Source organism: Mesoplodon mirus, assembly GCF_964341445.2.
Source record: "Mesoplodon mirus genome assembly, chromosome: 12".
NCBI classification, from domain to species: Eukaryota; Metazoa; Chordata; class Mammalia; order Artiodactyla; family Ziphiidae; genus Mesoplodon; species Mesoplodon mirus.
In genome coordinates this window covers 17,877,473-17,903,478 of record NC_138988.1, presented here as the reverse complement: position 1 = coordinate 17,903,478, position 26,006 = coordinate 17,877,473, and the positions used below count along the sequence as shown (strand labels likewise).

Genomic DNA, 26,006 nt, shown 5'->3' with positions numbered 1-26,006 from the left:
AGATACAAAGTATGAGCAATGTCTTCTTTCATTTTTATGACTGTATTTGAAATTTTGTCCTGGTAAACCCCCCCCCCCCGACATGTGGTCCTGGTCTATTTATTTGTAAATAGGCCAAAACAACCAGTTAGTTTGAGAGGAAAAAAAAACAAAACAAAACTACATTCTGTCCTTAGGTTGGCTGAATACTGAGAACACTCTGAGATCTCAAAAGTGTCATAAAGTCTAGTCAAGCAGAAGAAATGAAAATACTACCCCAAAAAAGGGATGGATGTATCTTAAGATTGTTTCCTACTATCTTAAAATTAGTTTTGAATAAATACATACTTTTATTTAAATGTAAGTAAAATACTGATGTGTCTAAGTAAAAGTAATTGAAGATGTGTGAGATTTTTGAGATGTGGGATTTTTCTTCGAATTTGCATTTAATTCTGTAATATTTATTTCACTTTCTGTTTCAATCATTCTTAACAGTGGTTCTCAACCAGGGGTGACAACGTCTGGAGACATTTTTGGTTGTTAAAAGTGGGAGACGCAACTGGCATATAGTGTGAAGCCAAGAATGCTACAGTGCACAGGGTAACACCCAACAACAAAGCGTTATCAGACCCAAAATCTCAGCGCTGAGGTTGAAAGATTCTGCTTCATAGGAAAAAGCATACGTTAAGCTTTAAAAAGTGTCTAATAGTTTTGTTCTGTGACCTGTGAAATAAAAATAGTGATGGGTATGATAAGACCATCAAGGTCTTTAACCAAGGCTTCTAGTTTTATTGATACCTTTCAGGATTCTATTTGACAAACTTAGAAAAGTCTGATTCTGGGAAATAAATACTACTTATTGAAGATTTGATAGTTTAATTAAAGTGTTCTCTTTCCTGACTTTCAGTTAAGATGAAAGTCCCAAATGTTTTGCCTTTTATCTAATCACATATTGTCTAGAGCTCTTTCTCCTTGCTGGTCATACTCACAACACTTTTGACGTTAGATATGTGATACCACCTGAGTCTCCGACAATTCAGTAGTGCCATTTTCTACTTGGAGTTAGCATCAGATCTCACATGTTAAGGACTTAGTCCCACAAAACTGCCACCTACCTACCCCCTTCGGACACCAGTCACAAGTCCAGGTTGTTATACCTGTGTTTCTGACCAGCAGGCTAAAAATTAGAGGTTTCTATGACCCCTTCCTCAGGTTCTGTTAATTTGCTAGAGTGGCTCGTAGAACTCAGGAAGTTGACTATCTAGATTATTCGTTTATTAATATTACACAGGATGTTCAAGGTTATGAAGGAGTAGCCAGATGAAGAGATACATAGGGTGAGGTCCAGAAGGGTCCTGAGCACAGACGCCTGTGGAGTTTGGGTGCACCACCCTCCCGGCAGGTGGATGCATTCTTGCTCACCAACCCAGAACCTCTCTGATCCCCATAGTTGATAGATGTTTATGGAGGGTTCATGAAGTGGGCATGATCGATGATTAACTCCACTTTTAGCCCCTCTCCAGAGAATGACAGTGGGAAGTGCGGTTGAAAGTTCCAAGCTTCTAATCATGACTCCATCTTTCTGGTGACCAGCCCCCATCTAGGAGCCTACCAAGAGTCAGAGTTGCCTCATTAGAATAAAAGACATTTCTACGGCATGGACATATATACACTACCAAACGTAAGGTAGATAGCTAGTGGGAAGCAGCCGCATAGCACAGGGAGATCAGCTCGGTGCTTTGTGACCGCCTGGAGGGGTGGGATAGGGAGGGTGGGAGGGAGACACAAAAGGGAGGGGATATGGAAACATATGTATATGTATAACTGATTAAATTTGTTATAAAGCAAAAAATTAAAAAAAAAAAAGACATTTCTATCACCCAGGAAATTCCAAGGGATTTAGTAGCTCTGTGTCAGGAACTGGGGCCAGAGACTAAATATTACAACAGAAGATTCTCTTAGGACCTTTATTTTCAAGGGTTTTAGGAGCTCTGTTAGGACCTGGGAGCAGACAGCAGTATGCATAGTTCTTTTTTTTTTTTTAACATCTTTATTGGAGTATCATTGCTTTACAATGTTGTGTTAGTTTCTGCTTTATAACAAAGTGAATCAGTTATACATATGTTCCCATATCTCTTCCCTCTTGCGTCTCCCTCCCTCCCACCCTCCCTATCCCACCCCTCTAGGTGGTCACAAACCACCGAGCTGATCTCCCTGTGCTATGCGGCTGCTTCCCACTAGCTATCTGTTTTACGTTTGGTAGTGTATATATGTCCATGCCACTCTCTTTCTTTGTCACAGCTTACCCTTCCTCCTCCCCATATCCTCAAGTCCATTCTCTAGTAGGTCTGTGTCTTTATTCCCGTCTTACCCCTAGGTTCTTCATGACCATTTTTTTGTTTGTTTTTTAGATTCCATATATATGTTAGGATATGGTATTTGTTTTTCTCTTTCTGACTTACTTCACTCTGTATGACAAGACCCTAGGTCCATCCACCTCACTACAAATAACTCAATTTCGTTTCTTTTTATGGCTGAGTAATATTCCACTGTATATATGTGCCACATCTTCTTTATCCATTCATCTGTTGATGGACACTTAGGTTGCTTCCAAGTCCTGGCTATTGTAAATAGTGCTGCAATGAACATTGTGGTACATGACTCTTTTTGAATTATGGTTTGCTCAGGGTATATGCCCAGAAGTGGGATTGCTGGGTCGTATGGTAGTTCTATTTGTTGTTTTTTAAGGAACCTCCATACTGTTCTCCATAGTGGCTGTATTAATTTACATTCCCACCAACAGTGCAAGAGGGTTCCCTTTTCTCCACACCCTCTCCAGCTTTTATTGTTTGTAGATTTTTTGATGATGGCCATTCTGACCGGTGTGAGATGATATCTCATTGTAGTTTTAATTTGCACATAGTTCTTATTACTGCACAAATATATCCATTAGCTAGCTTCATTGGACCATTCTTATATGTGTAGGGGAGAGAGAGAACCTTTAATTTCTCACTTCATTGGTGGATTGCTAGCTTTGTGTCTTAATTAACTGCTCTGCATATACCTAATCTGTAATTACCCGTGAACTCTGCTGACTGATAGCTTGGCAGCTATGTGTATCTCACAAAGTCACAGGCTACTACACAACTGGCCAGTACACCAATGGGACATTAGTGGCAGCAGTGTTGACCACTTCTCCCACCTCCAGAGGAGTTAGCTGCCATAGCCACCCCCTGCATACTGTCTTTGACAGGGAAGGGTTAAATTGAGCCTGGAACAGGTGAGAAAGATTTCTGTCATTTTCAGATTTAACTGTGTGTTAAAGTGAGGACTCTCTTCATTACTCATGCATTTCACAAACAGTCTGACAAGGTGAGAGAAATTGGAAGTACGAAGTAGAGAGGTCTACCAAACCTGCATATTTTAATGTAATTATTAATAATACTTCATTAAATATGATACACATGGTAAACTGGGCAGAACACCAGGTGTAGACTAGGACTGTTCTAACTAGGGTGTATTGTCTCTGTTTCCTTTGAATTCTCCCTTGTATAGCATTACTAGTTTGTATCATTCATTCTTATACTTTTATCCTATTAGTTAGGCAAATACTGTTTTATTCTTTAAACTGGTTTCTTGATCTGGGCTTTTTTTTACCTCCAATTTGTCTCTTGCCACTGTATGTAACTTTGCCAAGTGACTTGCAGTTCACTGAGTATGCAGTAATCTGTTTTGCTAGTATTCTAATGGCATCTGTTTTTTTAAAAAATATTTATTTATTTATTTTTGGCTGCATTGGGTCCTCGTTGCTGCACGCGGGCCCTCTCTAGCTGCGGCGAGCGGGGGCCACCCCTCGCTGCAGTGCGCGGACCTCTCACCGCAGTGGCCTGTCCCTGTTGTGGAGCAGGGGCTCCAGGCTCCCGGGCTTCAGTAGTTGTGGCGCAAGGGCTCAGCTGCTCCCCGGCACGTGGGATCCTCCCGGACCAGGGCCTGAACCCGTGTCCCCTGCATTAGCAGACGGACTCCCAACCACTGTGCCACCAGGGAAGTCCCTCTAATAGCATCTTTCTGTTTCTTGCCTCTGACATTCTTCCTCATGGGATAACTTCAACTTGTCTTTGAAGACTGTTCAGACAGCTCCATTCAAATACATATGGATCCCCTGAGAAGCTCTCTTGGATTTCCTTTTCTCCATAGAAACTACCATATTTATGACATGCATTGATCATATTTTCTGTTAGTCTGTTTCCACTTGTGGTTCTGTAGGCTTTGAGCGTGCTGAAATTGCCTTGCTCAAAACGTGGCTCAAAGTTAGGAGCTGGATTAAATATCTAAATGGGAGAAAAATAAGAATCTTCATCTATTAAAGAAATATCCTTTTCTTTAGGAAAAAAATAGAAAATATTATTGGTATCAGAATTTTGAGCTTTGTGTATGTGTGAAAATTCTGAGTTTGCTTGCTTTCTCTCTTCCCTTTTTTTTTCTGTGTCCAGATTCTATTTATCCTTTGTCAGTTTTGCTTGTTTTTACGCCTCCCTAGATTTTAAAACAAAATAGTAATCTTGCCTTTCTATAGTCTTCATTTTACCATTTTCTACTCTGTATGGGTACCTTTTTTTTTTAACGGTTTCATCAATTGGCTTTTTTATTTTAAGTAAATTTATTTGTTTGTTTATTTATTTTTGGCCACGTTGAGTCTTCGTTGCTGTGCGTGGGCTTTAGTTGAGGCGAGTGGGGCTACTCTTCGTTGCGGTGCGTGGGCTTCTCATTGTGGTGGCTTCTCGTTGCGGAGCACGGGCTCTAGGCACATGGGCTTCAGTAGTTGCAGCACGCGGGCTCCATAGCTGTGGGTCGCTAGCTCTAGAGCACAGACTCAGTAGTTGTGGTGCACGGGATTAGTTGCTCTGTGCATGTGGGATCTTCCTGGACCGGGGATTGAACTCATGTCCCCTGCATTGGCAGGCAGATTCTTAACCGCTGCGCCACCAGGGAAGTCCCTGTATGGGTACTTTAATATAAGTATTATTTCTTCTACCAAGCTAGGCCCTTAGAGGCCATAATTTGTTTTTTATCATTATGTGCTTCTGTATCATATGTCACTGTTCCTTCAAAGTAGTAGACTTGCTGTCTTAGCTTGGGCTACTGTAGGAAAATACCGTAGACTGGGTGGCTCAAACAACAGAAATTATTTTCTTACAGTTACGGAGGCTGGAAGTCTGAGCTCACAGTGCTGGCATGGTTGGGTTCTGGTGAGAACTCTTCCTGGCTTGCCCAAGGTCACCTTCTTGCTGTGACCACACATGGAGGGGGTGGGGCCTGGGAGACCTCTCCTGCCTACCCTCCACGCCCCCCATTTTTTCTACTAAAAGTAGTAGTCCCATCAGGAGGGTGTTACTCTCAGGACCTCACTCATACCTAATTGTCTCCCAAAGGCCTTATCCTCAAATACTGTCACACCGTGGCCTAGGGGCTTCAACATAAGAAATTTGGGTGGACACAAACACAGTCTGTAACATTCGCCAATGATTTGTATGTCTTTTTATATTTACTGATTACATTTGGATATGGATTGTTTTATGCAGATGTATTCTTAAAAATTTTGATGTTAATTGAGTTTTATGAAGTAAACATTTTAGGTGTACACTGTTAAAAAGAAAGTGGAAGGAAAAGGGGCTGGGATTTATTGAATGCATAGTGTATGATAGTAAATGCATATTCTGTGACATTTTATGTAAAAAATGCTGGTGTGAAGTTTTCTGAATGCAGAGGTTTCCTTGTTATATACTATTCTTCAAGTTAGTTTCTGTGTAATTTCTGTGTATCAAGTTTGCTTAAGTTCCTTCAAATCTTTATTGAGATGTCAACAAATGATTATTGAGCATATATTCTATACTGGGTACTGTGCTAGGTACCTTGGGATGCACTGGTGAGCACACAAACCACAGTCCGTTATAGTGTTTATTATTTTAAAAGTGTTATATTTCATTTAATATTTTTCTCACTGCTTTTATCAGTATTTGCCAGTATCAACTATGTTAAGTTTATCTTTAAAATTAGGACTGGGGAAACTTAAATATGTAGTTCCTTAAGAGAGTAATTTTTTTCAGTTGCTCCTTAAGTCAGCATATGCTGTAAGCCTAAGAGTAATCTGATATCAATAATCATTTTTGATATACATTTCTATTTTTAAGTTTCGGGTGGGGGAGGTGAAAGCTTTAGTGTCAAGTAATACTAGCTTCATAATGTGTGAAGTGCAGTAGAACTTGGTTAGATTAGATGGGAATAAAATTGAAATTGCTGTAAGATTTTGCTTTTTGAATTTTTTCTGCTATGTATATAAATTCCAGATATACCTCAAATTTTTGACATAATTACAAATTGTATTAAATTAGCAGTTTAACCCTAGAATCTCTTTGCTACCCAGAAAGACGTTTTAAAATTAATTTTTTGTAAATATTCCTCATCAGCATGTGTTTTTTCCACGTTTTAATGTCTTTGAAACTGAATGTCTTTCAAGCGTCAGTAGTGTCCTAGTTTTCCTAAAACAATGGAGAGTCTTACAGTTGCTCCTGATTGAGGTTTGATTAATACAGTGTTGTTAGCTCTTTGAAGGTTTAGGGAAAAGTACATATTTAAGTGTTTTGGATGGGTAGTGCAGACAGTTTGGAAGAATTATTTTAAAAGAAAGGCTTCTGAGATTACAGTGTAAGTAGAGTGATTTAAGTGTTGGTATGTTTCAAGTAAGAAAATGTTTTAAACATTTTAAAAGTATATTCCTTTTATATTTAGTTGGTAGTCTTTAAAAGTTGTTGGTATGAGGATTTGTGGATCAAATCATATTCTTGTTTGTGATTGTTTGAAAGGTTTTGCTTTTTGAAACATTTGTAGTTGAACTGTACAAAAACTTCAAATTATAGAATCGCATTAATGGAATGAAGTTTTCTAAATGTGGTAATTTTTAAAATTATTGAATTTGGTATTGGTGTGAGGCATAGTGTTGAGAAATGTGGCCGAGTATTTAAAATGTTTTTTTTTTTTAATTATAAGATCAAGATAACGTACCTTATTTAAAACAATTTGAACAGTGCAGTATTTCATAAAAGAAGTGAAAGTCACTCCCATTTCTGTGCCCCCAAATATGCTTAATATTTATATACTTCAGTAAAATAAAAAAGGAGAATTTAATAGTAGCTTTAAAAAAAGTCATCAGAAAAAACTAAAGCACACTTGAGCAAACCTTTGTGTTCTGAGGAATTAAGTTCAGATTTTTCAGGCATATGTGAAAAAGAAATGCCAGTAGCTCTTTACAAATGTAATTGGATCAACTTTGCTTTTTAGTTTCCAGTTTGAATGGTTTTATTAGAAAGTTTCACCATTCGTGGTTTAATTTTTCTAAATTTGTAATTTCACTGACTTTAAGCAATTAATTACACCTTTTAAACCTTTAAAAGGCGAAAAGCTCACATTGAAAAAAAATGTGAAGATATGATTGGCTGAAAGTAACCTTTAGTCTTTCAAATTCATAAATACATACATTTATAAATTCAGATCTAATTTCTAATGTAGGAAAATCAAGCTTTAGGGGGCCGATGCAGGAGCGTTTATGTATTTTGAAGGCCTAGGATATTTATATTGGAAAAAGATAAAATTCACCAAACTATAGTCAGTGTTGAAGTTCTGATAAAGAAGAAAATAGCCATAAAATGATGTGTCATAAAGAGATTTTCAGTGTGTATAACGACATGCCAGATCTTTGACATTCTGGAGTTACATGTGGAGAAATTTAAAACCCAAATTCTCTGAATACCATGGGTATTCTGCTAGATTGAATATTTAAATGGCACATTTGGGAAAGCCCACTCAGACTTAAATTAATTTACTAGGATCACAGCATTTTAAATAAGAAAATACAAGAAATAAACTTTTAAGTTGCAATTTGAAAATCCAGAAGAGCCTTTTTTTCACAGCTCAGATTTCTGCTTAAAGCTAGGACATTAAAGATGTAATTCTGAAGGTATCTTTAGCTTTTTGAAAGCATCAAATTAATTTAAAACTCTTTTGTTTGCAAGCAACACAAACTGATTTTGGTTCACGTAAGCCCAAAAGAAAACAAGAAGAGAAAGAAAGATTTATTGGAAGAATATTGAGGTAGCACTTGGAATCAAAGTTTGATCTATATCACCAAGCCAGTGATGAGGATGGGGTACTTCAGGGCATCAGCAGTAGAAGTTGCTGGACATGTTTTTTAGGTTCCTGCCAAAGGGGTGACTTAGTTCCAATAAATTCCTGTTCCTCCCTATTTCACATTTCTGGGTGAGAACATCCAGTAGGCCCACCCCAGGATTAATTCACTTTTAGAAGGGGAGCAGGTGGTGTGGTTAGGGAAACAGCTGGCTACTGGAGGTCCATCCTTGTATTATTCTGGGAAAGTGGGGAACCAATTCATTGGTATACGCTGTAACCAGCATATATGCATATACAGTACCCCCACTTCATCATACAGGTAAAGTGTATTAAACTTATCTCACTGTTGTGAGGTTATAACTGTGACTTACATGTCAGCAGGAAGTGTCCTTGACCTTTAAGGATCTAGGTGAAGTTGGAACTAATCCCTGTTCTATTATTGAGAAATTAGTATACTTACCAACCTCTCTGAATTGCTGAAATGCTTAATTATGATTTAAAGCTGTAGCTTTTGCTAAGTTAGTTTCAAAGTGTTTTCATGACAAAGACAGTTCCCTCCCAAAAGAGAAATTCTGTTATATGATTCTTAGCTTCCTAAGTTTCCTAACCTGATCTTCTAAGGAAAAAAAGACATAGAACTAGTGATTGATCATGGTCGGGGGCAGAATTTAATAGTTGTTTTAAGGGAGTTACAAATTAAATGCTTTGGGAACAGTAGAGTCAGGTTGATTTCTGGCAAGGAGAATTAGGAAGAGCTTCATGGTATGAGAGACATGCTTAGTCCAGCTAGAAGAAACAGTGAACAAAGAAATAGATAAGATGCAGGGCTATGAAGGTAGATTTGTGATACATCAGAGAATGTCTTGCTGTTGTATAGAATTTTGCATTTACAAAGACTTTACACAAGTTATTGATGATTTTTGAGCAAGGGAGAGAGAGCGCTTTGCCTTGGCAAACTTGGGAGTTAGGGCCGTCCCTCAGGAGGCTATTACAGGAGTTTAATCTAGAGGAAATGAGAACTTGAAATAGGGTGGTGTTAATGTGAACGGACATGAGGATTCACAGGCCGCATCAGGTTATGGTTCTTGAGACACTGTGCATCATTCCCATCTTGCTTGAGTTTCTGTATAGGCTTTCTAAATAGTTTCCTAACTGGAGTTTTACTGGGAAGTCTGTCTAATCTGTGCTCTTAGCAGTGGCTGTGCTACAGTGTAAATGCGTTCCTCCCGTCGTTAAAATCCTTCTGCACTTTTCCCCTTGTCAAATTAAAGTTTAAGGTAATTATAATGATACTTAAAATGATCATGTCTCTACTTGTTGTCCCCCAGTTTTGCTTCCTTTGTTTTTCTGCTCTCCTAAACTCCTCAGTTCTCTGGTGGACCATGCTCCCTCATCTTAGTGCCTGTGCCCATATTGTTTCCTCTCCTTGGAACAAAGACCTTTCTTTTCCTTTTTGCTCATCTTTTAAGATACATACTAAGGGTCTGGGAAGCTTTCCTTGACCCTGGGTTAGGTGTGTCTTAGTCTGCTACAGTACTTCATGATTGCTTCTATCATTGTATGTGTATTTTGTTATGTTACTGTTTTTTGTTTAGATTGTGAATTCCCTGAAAGCAAGTAGACTTTTTTTTTCTTTTTTTTTGTGTGGTACGCGGGCCTCTCACTGTTGTGGCCTCTCCCGTTGCGGAGCACAGGCTCCGGGCACGCAGGCTCATCGGCCACGGCTCACGGGCCCAGCCGCTCCACGGCATGTGGGATCTTTCTGGACCTGGGCACAAGCCCGTGTCCCCTGCATCGGCAGGCGGACTCTCTTCCACTGCACCACCAGGGAAGCCCAGCAAGTAGACTTTTAAAAATCTTTTCCCACTACAGTGTAGCTTAGAGATACATATTTGTGGGGTTTTTTTTCCCCTTATACTTTTCCTATAACTAGATGTATTGACTTATTAAGAGTATAGATTCTGAAGCCAGAGTGCCTGGGTTGAAATTTTGGCTCTGCTACTTTCTTGCTGTGAACCATGGGCAAGTTGTTTAACCACTTTATTCTTAGTTGCTTTATTGATAATACAGTGGGTGAAATAATACTACCTGACTCGTGGGTTGTTGTGAGGATTGAGTTATTAAGTACAAAGTGCTTAGAACAGTGTTTGACATCAGTGGTTATGTGCTTGCTGCTATTACTGTTAAGCATTGCAGTTCAAATATGAGTCTGTGCTCCTATTGCTAAAGCAATTGCACATATAATACTTCCCACATCTGCTTGGAAAGTGGTATTTTTCTTTCTGATTTCTTTTTTTCCACTGTAGGTGGGTTGTGAATATTATTCCAGAGTAGGCTTCAGGATGTTTACCAAATAATTATTGAGCACTTATTTTTTGCTATACATATTGTTGGTACTTGTGATATGTACTGGTCAACAAATATGTGAGCAGATAGATAAATATAATAAATAACGTTTTGTGTTATGTTACTAGATTGTAAGGGCAATGGAAGAATAAGAAAAATGGTAAGGGAAATGAGAGTTTAAGGGTGTAGAGGTAGTTGTACTTTTAAATAAGGTGGTAAGAGTAAGCCTCATTTTGAAGGTGACTGTTGAGCGAGACAGGAAGTTGGCCATGCATATATTTAGTAGAAGAGCATTCCAGGCAGAGGACTTCCAGTGCAAAGGCCCTTAAAAAGGAGTGTGTCTCACCTTTTTGCAGACTAACAAAGGTGGCCACTGTGGCTGGAGTAGACTGACCAAGGAGAGGAAATCAGAGAGGTTAAAGGGGATTGGGGTCAAATCATGTAGGCATTGTGGACCATGGTAAGGACTTAGACTTTACTCTGAGTGAAATCAGGAGCCAGTGTGGGGTTTTTAGTTGAGAAGTGACATTGTCAGACTTAAGTGTTAAGAGAGTTGTATGAACGGCTGTGCTGACAATAGACTTTAGGTAAAGTAAACTAGAAGCAGCAGTTATTGAAGATAATAATGTTTTTGAAGAGGTGGATTAAGTGGTAGCAGGAGGTGGTGAGAATTAGTCAACATTTTAAATACACTTTGAAGGTGCAGCTGGCAGGATTTCCTGAAGAGAGGGTGTGGTGTGTGAGAGAAAAAATGGAGTCAGGAATGACTCCGGTTTGCCATAGCAGCTAGAAGGATGGAATTTCTTCACACCTGAAATGGGAAAAGGTGTGGGAGGAGCAATTTGGACCGTGCTGAATGCTATTTTGACGTGGAGCAGGTGGTTGAATGGGTGAATGTGGAGATCAGGAGATTTCATGGGCAAATAGTATTTAAAACCTCCAGACTTTACAGTATCACCAAGTGTAGACAGAGAATTGATTGGTTGAGCTTTGGATTACTCCAGCATGGAGCATTTTGTGAAACCAGAAAAGGACAATGAGTAGGAAAGATCAGCAAGTTAAAAGACAGTATCAGAAAGTAATTAAGGAAAAAGGATCAACTGTGTGAAGTACTCTTTATATGCTCTTAAGATGAGGTGTGAGAAACGATCATTGGATTTAGCAATATGGAGGTAATTGATGACCTTGATAAGAGCAGATTAATTTTAGTGGTGGGACTGAAAGCTTGTTTGGGGTGGGTTTGAGGGATAGTGGGAGGAAGACAACTATTCCAAGGAGTTTTCCTTCAAAGGAGAGCAAATAAATGATGGAGGAGCTAGGAGGGTAAGTGGAGGGAAGAACAAAATTTTGAGATGGGAGGAATATAGATGTATTTGTAAGGTAGTGGAAATGATCCATTAGAGATTTTAAAAGTTGATATGGTTGATAGAAGAAAGGGGAGAATTACACAAGTGATGCTCTTGAGTAGGTGTGCAAATGGAGAATCTGGCATGTAAGTAGATGAGAACATGGGTAGTTTATAACAGGTGGGAATTTGGGGTGTGCATGAGCCCACTAGTAGGTGGATAAATGTGGTGGGACTCTGGAAATTCAGGGTCATTAAGTGTGAGAGTGAGGGAGAACTCAGTGGGGGTTTGAGGAGAGAAGATATGAAATAGTTACCTAGAAGAGTCTGGAAGTGAATAAACTAGGGAAGAAAATATTAATCTGGTAGTGTACTTGAAACAAGCGAGCATGGTGATGCATTTTTCTTTAATTTTGTGTTTGTGCCCATGTGTGCTGCTGTATAGGCACAGATTTGGTGGGGATTGCATTTTAACCTACTAGTGAAGTTGATTTTGTGAGTACAGTGAAGCCGGAGAGGGGCTAGAGAATCAGCTGTATGCAAGGGGATGACTAATGGTTAATGATTAACTATAATTTAATCTTGATAATGAAGGTGGTGAGGGACAGTAAAAAGGTGGTAGGATCAATGGATTGGAGGTAATGGTAGAGTCAAAGAACTTTTGCAGTAACTGCAATATATTTAAATATCTTCTAGTTTAGACCTATTAAAAATATGACTAGCTAAGGTTTGACAAAGCTGGGTGATGTGTAGGTTTTTTTTTCCTGTTCTGAATTCTTAACGTTAGCTAAAATATTACGTTAATTTTGTTTGTTTGTTTGTTTGTTTTGCGGTACGCGGGCCTCTCACTGTTGTGGCCTCTCCCGTTGCGGAGCACAGGCTCCGGATGCGCAGGCTCAGCGGCCACGGTTCATGGGATCAGCCGCTCCGCGGCATGTGGGATCTTCCCGGACCGGGGCACGAACCCGTGTCCCCTGCATCGGCAGGCGGACTCTCAACCACTGCGCCACCAGGGAAGCCCACGTTTAGTTTTTAAAAGGAAATAATTTTGTGAATGGGTGAAGAAGGAATATTGGGTAAATTTTCTCCTTTCTCTAATAGAAGGGAGTAATTAAAGAGGCTCTAGAAGTGCTCTTAGGCTGCAGAGATTGCCTCAATTTGTTATATATCTGTTATGTGAGAGTATATAAGATAAGCCCAACCATCTTATGCGCTAAAAGAGGTCTTTCTCACTGTCCCAATCCATTCTTACACCTGGAAAGCCGTCTGGAAAACTCTCTGCATATTTCTACAATATTACTCAGATGTTCTCCACATCCTGAGTTTCTTGAGGACAAACAGCCATTGATTGAGTGCTTACTAGGTGTCAGCCACTTTGCTAAGCAGTCTGCTTACACTAATGTAATCCTCACAGCAGTTCTGTGAAGTGTAGATACTGTTACCTCCATTTTAGAGATGGGAAACAAAGAGAGTCTGGAGTTATCTCTCTTAGGTCATACAAATGAAAAAGTGGCTGAACTAAAATTTGAACCCAACCAAGCTTTCAGACTCTAACACCAATGCTTTTTAATTTTTATTTTTACCATGTGATTTTTACTTTCATCGAAGTTTTACATGCACAGGATTTAGTGAGTTTATTAATACAACAAAGGGAACAAAAAAAAATCTTCTATGTGCTTTCCTTTTTTTCCCCTATTCCCTAGAGATAACCACTTTAAAATCATTGTTTTCTTGGGGGAATGGGTGTTAATCTGCCTATTTCTAAGTTACCGTCTTAGAAAATCACTTTTTTCTTTAAATTTTTGGAATTAATTATTGATTTCATAATAATTGCAGTGAGGATTTAGTTTTTTTTACCTCCTCTCCTTCACTCCATACATACATCTCACTTCCATTGCCCAATGTCTTCAGTATAATTATATTGCAAATTTGGTCAGTTCAGCATTTGTTTCATACATGTCTTAGTGAATGCTGTGTTTTCCATTTAATTTTCTGTATACTTATGGCTAATTCCACCCCAAACTTTAGTTGTTTAGATCTCATTGCAAAATATGACATATTAGGTCTTCTACCAATTTTGTATTTTTAGAAAATCCCTTGTGGAGCCTTCTTAACTGCTCCATTCTGGAGTGGTTGCTCTTAGACCTGCCTTATTCCTCCACTCTTGGAATCTGCCTTTATCATTATTCTGAAATTCACTTTCTCGTCTTGGGTTTTTAGTTTCCTTGATAGCATGTCACATGCTCTTTCTTGGTTTACTTCATTGTTTTGGTGGACTGAGAGAAAGCATGATAGGAAATACATCTTTTTTTGTACTTTCAATGAAAATGTTTTTTTTTTCCTACCCATTTACTTAAATGGATAGTTGGGGTACAAAATTCTAGGTTGAAAAGAGTTTTTTTTGAATTTTAAAGGCATTTTCCTGTTGCTATCTTCCTGCACTGTTGTTAAGTCTGAAGCCCTGTATGTGACCTGTTTTGTATCTCTGGAGTTTTGCAGGATCTTCTTTTTGATTCCAGAATTATGCAGTTTTACTATGATGTCTGATCCCTTACCTATTTGTCAACCTTTATGAGGCTCTCTCAGTTTGAAAAGTAGTATCTTTTAAATATGGCAATTTAAATTTATATTCTAATTTACTGCGGTGAGACATACATAATATAAAATTTACTGGGCTTCCCTGGTGGCGCAGTGGTTGAGAGTCCGCCTGCCGATGCAGGGGACACGGGTTCGTGCCCCGGTCTGGGAAGATCCCACATGCCGCGGAGCAGCTAGGCCCGTGAGCCATGGCTGCTGAGCCTGTGCATCCGGAGCCTGTGCTCCGCAACGGGAGAGGCCACAACAGTGAGAGGCCCGCGTACCGCAAAAAAAAAACAAACAAAAAACCATTTTAATCATTTTCCACTAGCTTTATTGAGATATAATTGACATATAGTCATTTTTAAGTGTACAGCTCAGCATTAGTGATGTTGAGCACTTTTCCCTGTACCTGTTGGACATGTGAATGTCTTGTTTGCAGAAATCTCTGTTCATATCCTCTGCCCATTTAAAAATAAGGTGTTTTTTTTTTTTTTTGCTATTGAGTTATATGAATTCCTTGTATATCTTGGATATTAACCCTATCAGCTATCTGCTTTGCAAATATTTTCTGCCATTTCATAGGTTGCCTTTTAATTTTATTGATGGTTTCCTCCACTGTGCAGAAGGTTTTTAGTTTGATGTCCCATTTCTTTATTTTTGCATTTTTTGCCTTTGCTTTTAGAGTCAGATCCCAAAAAAACCATCTTTAAGAGTTTTATGGTTTTGGGTCTTACAAGTCTTTAATCCATTTTGAGTTGATTTTTGTGTAGGTGTAAGATAGTGATCCAGTTTCATTCTTCTGCATGTGGCTGTTCAGTTTTCCCAGCACCACTAATTGAAGAGACTTTCTTTTCCCCATTGTGTAGTCTTTGCTCCTTTTCCAAAAATTAATTGACTGTACTTATACATGTATGGGTTTATTTCTGGACCCTCTGTTCTGTTCCACTGAGCTGTTTGTTTTTTATGCCACTACCATACTGTTTTGATTACTATAGCTTTGTTATATAGTTGAAATCAGATTGTGTGAGGCTTCCATCTTTATTCTTGTTTCTCAAGATTGCTTTGGCTATCCAGAGTCTTTTGTGGTTCCATACGAATTCAGGATTTTTTTTTTTTTCCTGTTTCTCTGAAAGATGCCATTGGCATTTTGGTAGGGATTGCATTGAATCTGTAGATTGCTTTAGGGAGTACTTGGCCATTTTAACAATATTACTCCATTCCATGAGCATGGAATATCTTTGCATTTGTTTGTGTCTTCACTTTCTTTCATCAGTGTCTTAAAATCTTCAGTGTACTGATCTTTCACCTCCTTGCTTAAATTCATTCCTAAGTATATCATTGTTTTTGATGCTGTTGTAAATGGGGTGGTTTTCTTAAGTTCTGTTTACAGTAGTGAATTATTAGTGTGTAGAAACACACTTGAGTTTTCTATCTTGAGTTTGTATTCTGCAACTTTACTGAATTCATTTGTTTTAACAGTCTTTTGGTTGTGTCTTTGGAGTTTTCTATACATAATATAATGTTACCTGCAAATAGAGATAGTTTTACTCTTCCTTTCAGACTTGGTTGCCTTTTATTTCTTTTTCTTACCTAATTGCTGTGGCTAGGACTACCAGTACTATGTTGAGTAAAACTGGTGAGAGTGCACATTCTTGTCTTGTTCTTGATCTTAGAGGAAAAGCTTTCAGCTTTTCACCACTGAGCATGATGTTAGCTTTGGGCTTGTCAGTTACCTGTTTTAAAAACATTTCCCTGAAAAAAAAAATTCCAGTTAATCTTCTTAGTTTTATCTTACTTAGATGGAGATTCTCAGGAAGGGTTATCCATTTCAGTGTTGATGTGTTCGTTTTTCACATGTTCACACAGTTCTTGGACTAGAGTACAAATTGTTTTCTCAGTAGATACTGTGCTTTTAGTGGTTATTATTTTTTCTTTGTTTTGAGAGTATGTAGGTAGAGAAAAATGCTTTCTAAATAATTATATCTTTATTAGTAATTGTAAGATAGCATAACTCTGGGTCATACTTCAAAACACTAATAAAAATAATCTTTAAATGGAATAGCACAAAATAGACACATACCACACTATAAAAAGCCAATATTGCAAACACTATAAAGATACTTTGAGCTTCACCTTCAAACTCTAAAAGGATTCTCCAGGATGAAACCTGTGTCCTAAAGTGTACAGTAATCTGCCACCACTGCTGTGTTAACTCATTTTATATTTCATTAACAAATTATAAAACCATTTATGTATGTTCATTCAATCTCCTTTAAACACTTGAGTATTTAAAACTTCCTTTGCACCACATGAATTGATATCTGGGTCCAGGTGGAAGGACTTTTTGCTGTTGTTTTTTTTCCTTCACCTTTCTGAATGAACAGAAGACTACACCCGAGGAAAAATAAATTCTAGATCATATCTCCACAGCGCATTTTCTTGTACGACTAGAAGTGATTCGTGAGATAGATTTTAATGCTAATGAGCATTTTTTGAATGACTCATGTACATTTTAGAATTTCTCCTCTGTCTCTTAAAGTATATATATTCGTGCTGTTTTATTCTTCAAATTTTTTGAGAGTTTGGTGTTGCACCTCTGATTTTGCCATCCTTACTGTTTTTCAGGAACCAGTGTAATTCTCAACAAAAGAGATGGTGTATTGCAGTGCTTTTCAACTGGGAGCAAGCCTCCCTGCCCCCCAACCCCAGGGTTCATTTGTCAGGGTCTAGAGGCAGTTTTGATTGTCACCATTTGCGATGGGGATCACTGGCATCACAGTGTAGGGGTCGCACATGTTGCTGAACATCCTGCAGTGCACAGGACAGCTACTACAGTACAGAACTCTGCAGCCTGAACTGTCAGTAGTGCCGAGTTTGAAAAAGTCATTTGTCCATATTAAAGTCCTTCTATGTTTAAGTCCTATACTTTCCCACTTCCTTTTTCATACTCTACTCATGCTTTTCAGGTTCACCTTTTAAAGTCCCACTTTGTCCTGAAGGCTTTTCTTGATGGCTCTAAACCTGCATTTCATCTCCTTTTTCTTTGTTCTATTATACCATCACTGGAATCTTTGCATCTGATAGTTTATGCTGTTTTATTTCTCTTTGCTTATTGTTTATGTGTCTTGTTTTTCAAACTAATTTTGTTAAGGATCAATGTCTTACATTGTTTCTGGGCTTTCTAACTGCTGTTGACACTGACATTACATGGTGAGTTTGTAGAATGAAAAAAGGGCCCATGGCCTACCTAGGCTCTGGCAAATGTGGTAAAAGAATGGACTCGTCTCCGTTGATGGCAGTTTGGCATTAGTATCAAATGGATTATGGAAGAAGTGATAGCATCAGTGGTGAATGGGATGAGAAGAGTGACTCTAGTAGCAGGGAGGAGGGTAGATCCACTGCAGCCATTAAACTAAGTGCTATTTAAAAAAACCTAGTACCCTCTGAATTCTAAATCAGCTGTCTTCAGCCTGAGTCATACTGTTAGAGGAGATCTATCTTTGGTTCATACTTGTTTGGTTCAACTGTCTGTGTGGAAGGGAAGGATCCATGCTGATCTGTTAATAAATTTTGAGAAAGATTTTCAAAAAAGGGTCAAAGGTTAGTAAGAGTTAAGCATAAGTCAAGCTAACCAGAACACACTGTTTCTTGAACTTTTTGTTTTAATTGGTAGAGAGAGATGGGTGAGTAGAGGAGTGTAACTTGAATCTTTAGACATGTTAGAGTCCTTATCATGAATATACAAGTTGCCAAAGAAGAAACCCAAGTTTGCACTAAGGTATTACGTGAACGTTAGCGTTACCTGCTGAAGCTTTCTTTTCCATCTGATTGGATCCTTTTTGTGTACAATTATCATTAGATATTTAGCACTCTTAATTTGAAAACTTCACTTCTAGTGCCAAATACTTTCCCTTCAGAATTTGTGTCATAATTTTATTGCTTGGGAGCAGGTACCATTCCATCTTCAGATATGAGTTTCTGAGCAAAGAAATGTATGGCATTTCAAAGATAATTTCAACATAGGAACAATTAGATAAATATTTTAGTGTCACTTCAACATTTATATGAAAACAACAATTTTTATTTTTGCAGCAGTCGGTACAAAATGAGAATTCAAAAGTTCTGTTCATACTTGTGTTACATAGTAATTTTACTTTTTCTGTAATACCATGAGAGTAAGAAAAAGACAATTTTAAAGGGGTGGAGTAGGCAGTGGTTTTTAACCGGGGATGCTTTTTGTCTCCCAGGAAACACCTGGCAATATTTTATAGACATTTATTATTATTGTCAAAATTTGGGGGGCAGTTGAAGGTTGGGTGCTAATGACTTCTAGTGGGTAGAGATCAAGGATTGCTGCTCACCATGCTACAGTTCACAGGACATCCCCCTTTGACAAAGAATTATCAGGCTTACAGTGTCTTTGGTGCCAAAATTGAGGGACTGCAGGATGAGGGATTGCAAAGGACCTATTCAGACCCAAAAGAAATGTTTTGTGGGTAGTAAACATAGGTAAAAATACTCAGTTTCACTTGCAATGAATGAAAGGCAAATTAAAGTGTTCTTCTACTATTAAATATACAAGAGTTTTGAAAAGCGTGTAATACTGGAATGAAATAGGTGTTTCTATACTGATGACACTATAAAGTGGTACAGCATCTCTGAGGGGCTTTTGAATATATGTATCAAAAGTTCTTATATTTCATACTTTTGACTCAGTAATTCCACTTACAGGAATTTATCCTAAGGTAATAAACAGATGCCTACAAAGTTTATTATTGGGATATTAAATACAGTTATTTTTAATTGTAATGAGCTGGAAGCAAGCCTAAATTCTTTGTTTAAAATGGTGGTTATTAAATAATGGTACTCTACCATATGTGATACATATTAAAAATCTTACTTTTCAGAGACTACTGGTCCCGTGACAATACCCACAGTGAATGAGGTAGGGAAACAAAGGGATATTAATCAAGGATACCCAATTTAAATAAATAAATATTAGTGAAAAAATACACTAAACATGTACTTTAGTAATGATTACTGGGCACATTATGGACAATTTTCATTGTTTCTATGTTGTGTAATCTTTTTTCCAATGACTGTCCTATTTATATAATCAGAAAGGGGGGGAACAGACATCTTTAAAATTTTTAAACTCTAGTAAAATTTTGTAGTAGCTCTGTCATTTCTCAGACTATTTGCTGAAAAATCTGTCCTTTACCATGTACTGAGTTTGCATTTATGTATGGGTCTGTTTCTGGGCTCTCTGTTCCACTGACATTTTAATGCTTGCTCAATTAATTGATAAAGTATAATGTATTTTAAAGGTATAATTATGCAAAAGAAATTATGCAAGGAATGTTCTCTTGGTTGGGACCCCACTTGTAGAGGCTTTCTGAGCTAGTGATTTGTATTTTAAAGGAAGTTCTTAAAAACATTGTCAAGATTTTATGTAAGCAGTTGTGTTCTGATTTTTGCCCATCTTTATCACTCATGTAATTCGGTATTCAGATTAAATTTACTTGTCTTCGTTTGCTCCAGTCAGATAGTTACGACTGAATTCTATGGCACTTTTAAGTCTCCTGATTCAAAGCCTGTCACCTTGTGTCAGTGATCAGCCCTATTAATTTTCTTTTTGTTTTCATTCATTCATTTTTTCCACATTCCCCTTTGTTTACAAATGGTACAGTATCTGCTCTCCGTTGGAGATAGTGTAGGGCTCTCCTGTGCTCTCTTCTGTTAGCTTCCCACACAGATTTTGTGTGGAAAGCAGTTAGTCTGAGTAGGAAGTAATCTTAATAGAATTTGGAACTGTAAGGGGCAACAAGTTAAGATGTGGCTACTGGCCACTAAAATGTTCTAGAACTAGCTGGGAGATGGATTTTCGGCTCTTGAGTCTCTGAAAAATACCTTTAACCTGAGAATTGTGAGGGAAACACGTTTGTTTTAGTACTTGAGAGTTCCTGTGGAAGAAAAAGGTCAGTGTGGTGTTTGGAAGGAGGATATATTTATTAGTGATATGAGTTGTTTTGCCTTCATAGAGGAGAAACTGCATAAAGGGAAAAATGGAAGAGAAAGAGAAGAAAAGGAAGTGAAGGGAGGTGAGGTTACTTAAAAAAATTAATGAGTAATGAATTTCAGTAAATTCTCAAGTTAATTTTAGCAAAGTAGATTTAAATTCTGAGTATGTATTTTATTTTTGGAGGAAATTTTTATGTGGAAGAGTTGATTCTAAAGTTGAAAACGTGTTTATGTTTCATGAGCATCTGTTTAGAATAATTTTATTTTCATGTGAAAAATAAGGGGTTTTTTGTTTTGTTTTTGTTTTGTAGTTTCTTGTCCTGTGAGTACATTCCTAAGAAAATTATTTCTGTTGCCAAATTTTTAGTTGATTTACTCTTGGCCTGTTCTTGTGCTCAAATTACATAATTTTCAGGGAAGCATTTTCTGCTTTTGTTTTTATCAGTGTGTTACATCAAATAGTGTTAGCTTTCACATTTTATAGAAGCATTTTTTCAATTATATATGGCATAGGAATTTGACTTGCATCTATTGGATCTGATTTAGAGTAACTGTGCTTGATACATTTGGAACTTAAAATACAAATTGTACGTAATTCATTTCATTTTATGGGACTTAATTACCGTCTGACCTAGAATTGGTGACCTAGAGTCTTGGAAGCTCCTCATAGTTTGCTTTACCTGGTCTCTATCACTCCTTGTCTCCCTATTCCCATTAATGTGTTGCTGCTGTTGTTTGGATGTCATGGGTGGATTCTCAAGCAGTTAGTGGAAAGGTGGGTTAAAAAACCCATGTGTATATGGAAATTCTAATTCATGAAACAGGTTATGACTTAGTGGGTGACTATTAAAACTACAAAAAGATTCTTAATTTTAGAAATGAAAAGTGTAAGACTCCCATTTCAGTACCCTCCCCTGGTATGTTTAAGTATTAGTTAAATGACTGTAGGGAGTCTAGTGAAATTTAAAGATAAATTTTAGTAACCATTGACAATTGTATACTACTCAGAAATTAATATTAGGCATGTTAGAGATTATAATATGCTGCCTCTGCTTGTTCAACCTCTGATTCCCCTTCCCAAAGAAGACTAGGGAAAGGAGGGAAAGCGTAGTCATGCAGATAGCTTTAGATAATCACCCTCACCATATTTTAAAAATAATAGTAGTAAAATTTACCTACCATGTAATTCACTCATTTAACAGAGTAAGTTGGCATCAACTCTCCTTAATTTTTTGAGGAACTGCCAAGCCAAACTGTTTTCCAAAATGGCTACACCATTTTGCATTCCCATCAACAATGTATAGGTTGCGTTCCTATCAACACCATTTTGCATTTCCCATTAACAATTGCCCTGCATCCATCAACAATGTGTAGGTTGCATTCCCATCAACACCATTTTGCATTTCCCATCAACAGTTGCCCTGCATCCTTCCCAACACTTGTTTGTTTTTTAATTTATTATTTATTTACTTATTTTTGGCTGCGTTGGGTCTTCATTGCTGTGCGTGGGCTTTCCCTAGTTGTGGCGAGCGGGGGCTACTCTTTGTTGCCGTGCGCGGGCTTCTCATTGCGGTGGCTTCGCTTGTTGCGGAGCACAGGCTCTAGTCACGTGGGCTTCGGTAGTTGTAGTGCTTGGGCTCAGTAGTTGTGGCTCACGTGCTCGAGAGCGCAGACTCAGTAGTTGTGGTCCACGGGCTTAGTTGCTCCGCGGCATGTGGGATCTTCCCGGACCAGGGATCGAACCTGTGTCCCCTGCGTTGGCAGGCGGATTCGTAACCACTGTGCCACCAGGGAAGTCCCCCAACACTTGTTTATTGTCCATGATTTTCTTTTTAGAAGTATTTGCATATACCTTTATTGGTAATATAAATTGGTATGCACAAGAACGTTTACCAGAATATAGGTTTTAGTGCATTAATTGTGAAAGATAAATGAAATACACGCCTGCACACACATATATATATCTGTCAGTAAGAGATTGTCATACATCTATTCAGTGGACTGAACCATTAGAATAATGAAAGTCAGTATATTTTGAAAATGGAAATGTGAATGACACATTGTTGAGTGGAAAAAAGTACATAATTCAAACTTCATTTACATAAAATGAAAGAAGTAGTGCATATGAAAATTCATAAATACTCTCTGGAGGATCTTAATAATATTAATGATGGTCATGTTGAGGTGAGATTGCAGATGATTTTATATTTTTCCTGTTTTGCTTGACACATCTACAATGAGCTTTACTACTTTCATAATCAGAAAAAAAACTGTAGTTTTTTTTTGTATTTCATTTTTTAATACAGCAGGTTCTTATAAGTTATCTATTTCATACATGTTGGTGTATATATGTCAATCCCAATCTCCCAGTTCATTCCCCCCTGCCCCACTTTCCCCCGCTTGGTGTCAATACTTTTGTTCTCTACATCTGTGTCTCTATTTCTGCCTTGCAGACCGGTTCCTCTGTATCATTTTTCTAGATTCCACATATATGCGTTAATATACAATATTTGTTTTTCTCTTTCTGACTTACTTCACTCTGTATGACAGTCTCTAGGTCCATCCACGAAAAATATGGAACGCTTCACGAATTCGCGTGTCGTCCTTGCACAGGGGCCATGCTAATCCTGTTCCTGTATCACTCCAGTTTTAGTATATGTGTTGCTGAAGCGAGCACTGTCTGTCATTTTTATTATAACAACTTTAGTGGGTATGAAATGGTATCTTGTGGTTTTGATGTGCATTTCCTTAATGACTAATAATGTCAAGCATCTTTTCATGTGCTCATTGGCCATTTATTGATCTTTTGTACTTATGTGCCCCTTTAAACAGTAACATCTCTCCCATCCCTTCTTCAGGACCCTGGCATATGCCTTTCTGCTGTCTCTTTGAATTTGACTATTCTGGATACCTCTTAAAAGTAGAATCAAAATACTTGTTCTTTTGTGTCTGGCTTATCTCACTTAGCATAATGTGTTCAAGAATAATCATTGTTTTAGTATGTGTCAGAATTTTCTTCTTCTTTAAGGCTGTATCCTATTGTATATACCACATTTTGGTTATCTCTTCATTTGTTGAGGGACACCTGGGTAGTTTCTACCATTGTGTATAAGTGAGTTTCATGCGATTGAGTTTCTGTTTTCACCTCTTTTGGGTGTCCAGAAATGGAATTGTTGGATAATATGGTAATTCTTTGATTTTTTTGAGGAACCGCCGTGCTGTTTTCCACAGTGACCCCACCATTTTACATTCCCACAAGCAATGCACGTGGGTTTCAGTTTCTCTACATACTTGCCAGGCAGTAGTTGTTATTTTTTGTGTGTGGGGTTTGTTTGTTTGTTTTTTGGGTAACAATCAATCTGATGGATGTGGAGTTCCGTCTTACTGTGATTTTTGATATTCATTTCCCTAAATAGTTATGTTGAGCATCTTTCCATTTGCTTGTTGGCCATTTCTGTATCTTTAAAGAAATGCCTATTCAAGCACATTTTTACTTATTTTTAATTTATTTATTTTTGGCTGTGTTGGTTCTTCGTTGCAGCGCGCGGGCTTTCGCTAGTTGTGGCGAGCGGGGGCTACTCTTCATTGCGGTGTGTGGGCTTCTCATTGCGGTGGCTTCTTCTGTTGCAGAGCACAGGCTCTAGGCGTGCAGATGTGTCAGTTGTGGCAAATGGGCTCAGTAGTTGTGGTTCACGGGCTCTAGAGCGCAGGCTCAGTAGTTGCGGCGCACAGCTTTAGTTGCTCCGTGGCATGTGGGATCTTACCCGACCAGGGCTTGAACCCGTGTCCCCTGCGTTGGCAGGCGGATTCTTAACCACTGTGCCACCAGGCAAGCCCTGCCCATTTTCAAAATAGAGTTGTCTGTTTTTTTGGTGTTGAGTTGTGGGAGTTCTTTATGTGTCCTGGACATTAAAACCTTATCAGATAGATGATTTGCAAATAGTTGCTCCTATTCTGTGGGTTGCCTTTTCACTCTTTGCTGATAGTGTCCTTTGATACACAGCTTTTTGACTTTGATACAGCTCAATTTATTTCGCTTGTTGCCTGTACTTTGGGGGGGCGTGTCACATAGTTTTTATATCAACAGTGGTAGGTTTTGAAAGTTCTTGGGAATGTATCAGGAACCTTTGAAGCTCACAGTGAAGAACAAACATTTTCTAGATTTTACATTTTTTATTTTGAAGTTGAAATTTTATCAGTGGCCACCAATACTGCAGTTGATTTTCTTCAAGTGATAGACTCACTTGTTCATTTTTGAGGTAATGTCTAAGCAATTTCTCTTGGTCTGAATAAGCATTGTTTGTTTGACATTCCTTTCAAGTAAAAATGGCTTTCATTCAGCCGGCAGCAGTATTTAACTTTTTGTGACTTGAGATGTCCATAATGTTTTGTTATGCAACAGAAGTCCTTTATGTGTACTTCTTATCTTGTTACATGGGATATTAAAAAGATGTGTGTTTTCAAAGGTTCAGATTTAATTAAGTTAGTAAATTTGTTTTATTAAACTTTCCAGTGAAACAGGTTTTTTGTTTTGTTTTAAACTGTGAGTCTCTGGTGATAAAGAAGGTAACGACTACTTCTAGTATGGTTGGGTACTGCTGCCTTGATTTGTGCTGAAGTGTTGTCCATTTTACCCACTGCTGCTTTTGCACCTACTGTCATTGCAAATGTCAACTCAGTGAAAAAGTCAACTCTATTCTTATGAAAATAGCTTTGACCTCTTGGGCCTCACTTTGAGAACTGCTGCCTTATTTGTAGGGTTGCTGGATGGGATGGAAGAATGATTGCAGACCAGCAGTCTTGTCTTGCCTAAGTCATCTCCTGTGTAAGAGATCTATCCGCTGCCAGTAATGGTTATAGTGTTTGGAGGAATGGTTGGCATTCCTGACTCTTGAATCTCCTAGACTTTAGGCTATTTAGGCAGGTAGCACAAAATATCCTTATATTAATGGTAAAATGTGAGGGAGCAGGGGTAAAAAGATGTTTATATTAAAAGTTCATGAACATGTGAAAATTACACAAGGATATTATGTATATTTTTACTTTGCAGGCTACATCTTGGATAGAACCTATGATATATACCTTTTAAATGACAAAATACTAAAAATTTTAGTTGAAAGCAAAAGAAAAAGGAGAAATTGAAGTTTATTTTGCTATTTAAGAGGTAAAAAACAAGAAACATTTACTAGTCTATATAAGCATTATACCTTGGATGTTAAGAGCTTAGGGTATGGAGTCATTCTCATTTGTCCACTTAAATTTATAAATGTAAGGTTGGGCCAATTTCCAATAGCCTCTTTTAAATGGGGGCAGTAACGCCTCCTGGGTTAGGTTTGTTATGAGGGATAGAGTCAGAACAAGATAATGTTTTAAAAATGTGGAGAGGGGGACTTAGACAATAAGCTTTCAGCCAGAAGTGGTTAATTTTAACGATTTTAATCTGATTTACGTTTTGTTTGGGTCAGGAGTTTGGGAGAATTGGATGGAACCAAGTTGGACCTTGTGAGTCAGATTGATCAGGCGTGGTGCAGGCTACTGAACAAAGACATTT

General features: G+C 38.0%; 1 protein-coding gene across 3 annotated transcripts in view; it reads left to right on the top strand.

Annotated features, from left to right (window-relative positions):
* Window positions 1–26,006, top strand: part of PPP4R2 (protein phosphatase 4 regulatory subunit 2) — a 58,088-nt gene that overhangs the window by 13,092 nt on the left and 18,990 nt on the right. The window contains exon 1 of one of the 3 annotated variants that reach the window (XM_082639801.1): window positions 435–579. The exons of 1 other annotated variant lie outside the window; for it this stretch is intronic. In XM_082639801.1, the coding sequence (XP_082495927.1) occupies window positions 563–579 (17 nt within the window). In that variant the 5' untranslated portion in view covers window positions 435–562. Of the gene's footprint in view, window positions 1–434; window positions 580–19,360; window positions 19,380–26,006 lie in introns of those variants that run through there. One more of the 3 variants, XM_082639802.1, reaches the window with a different exon arrangement.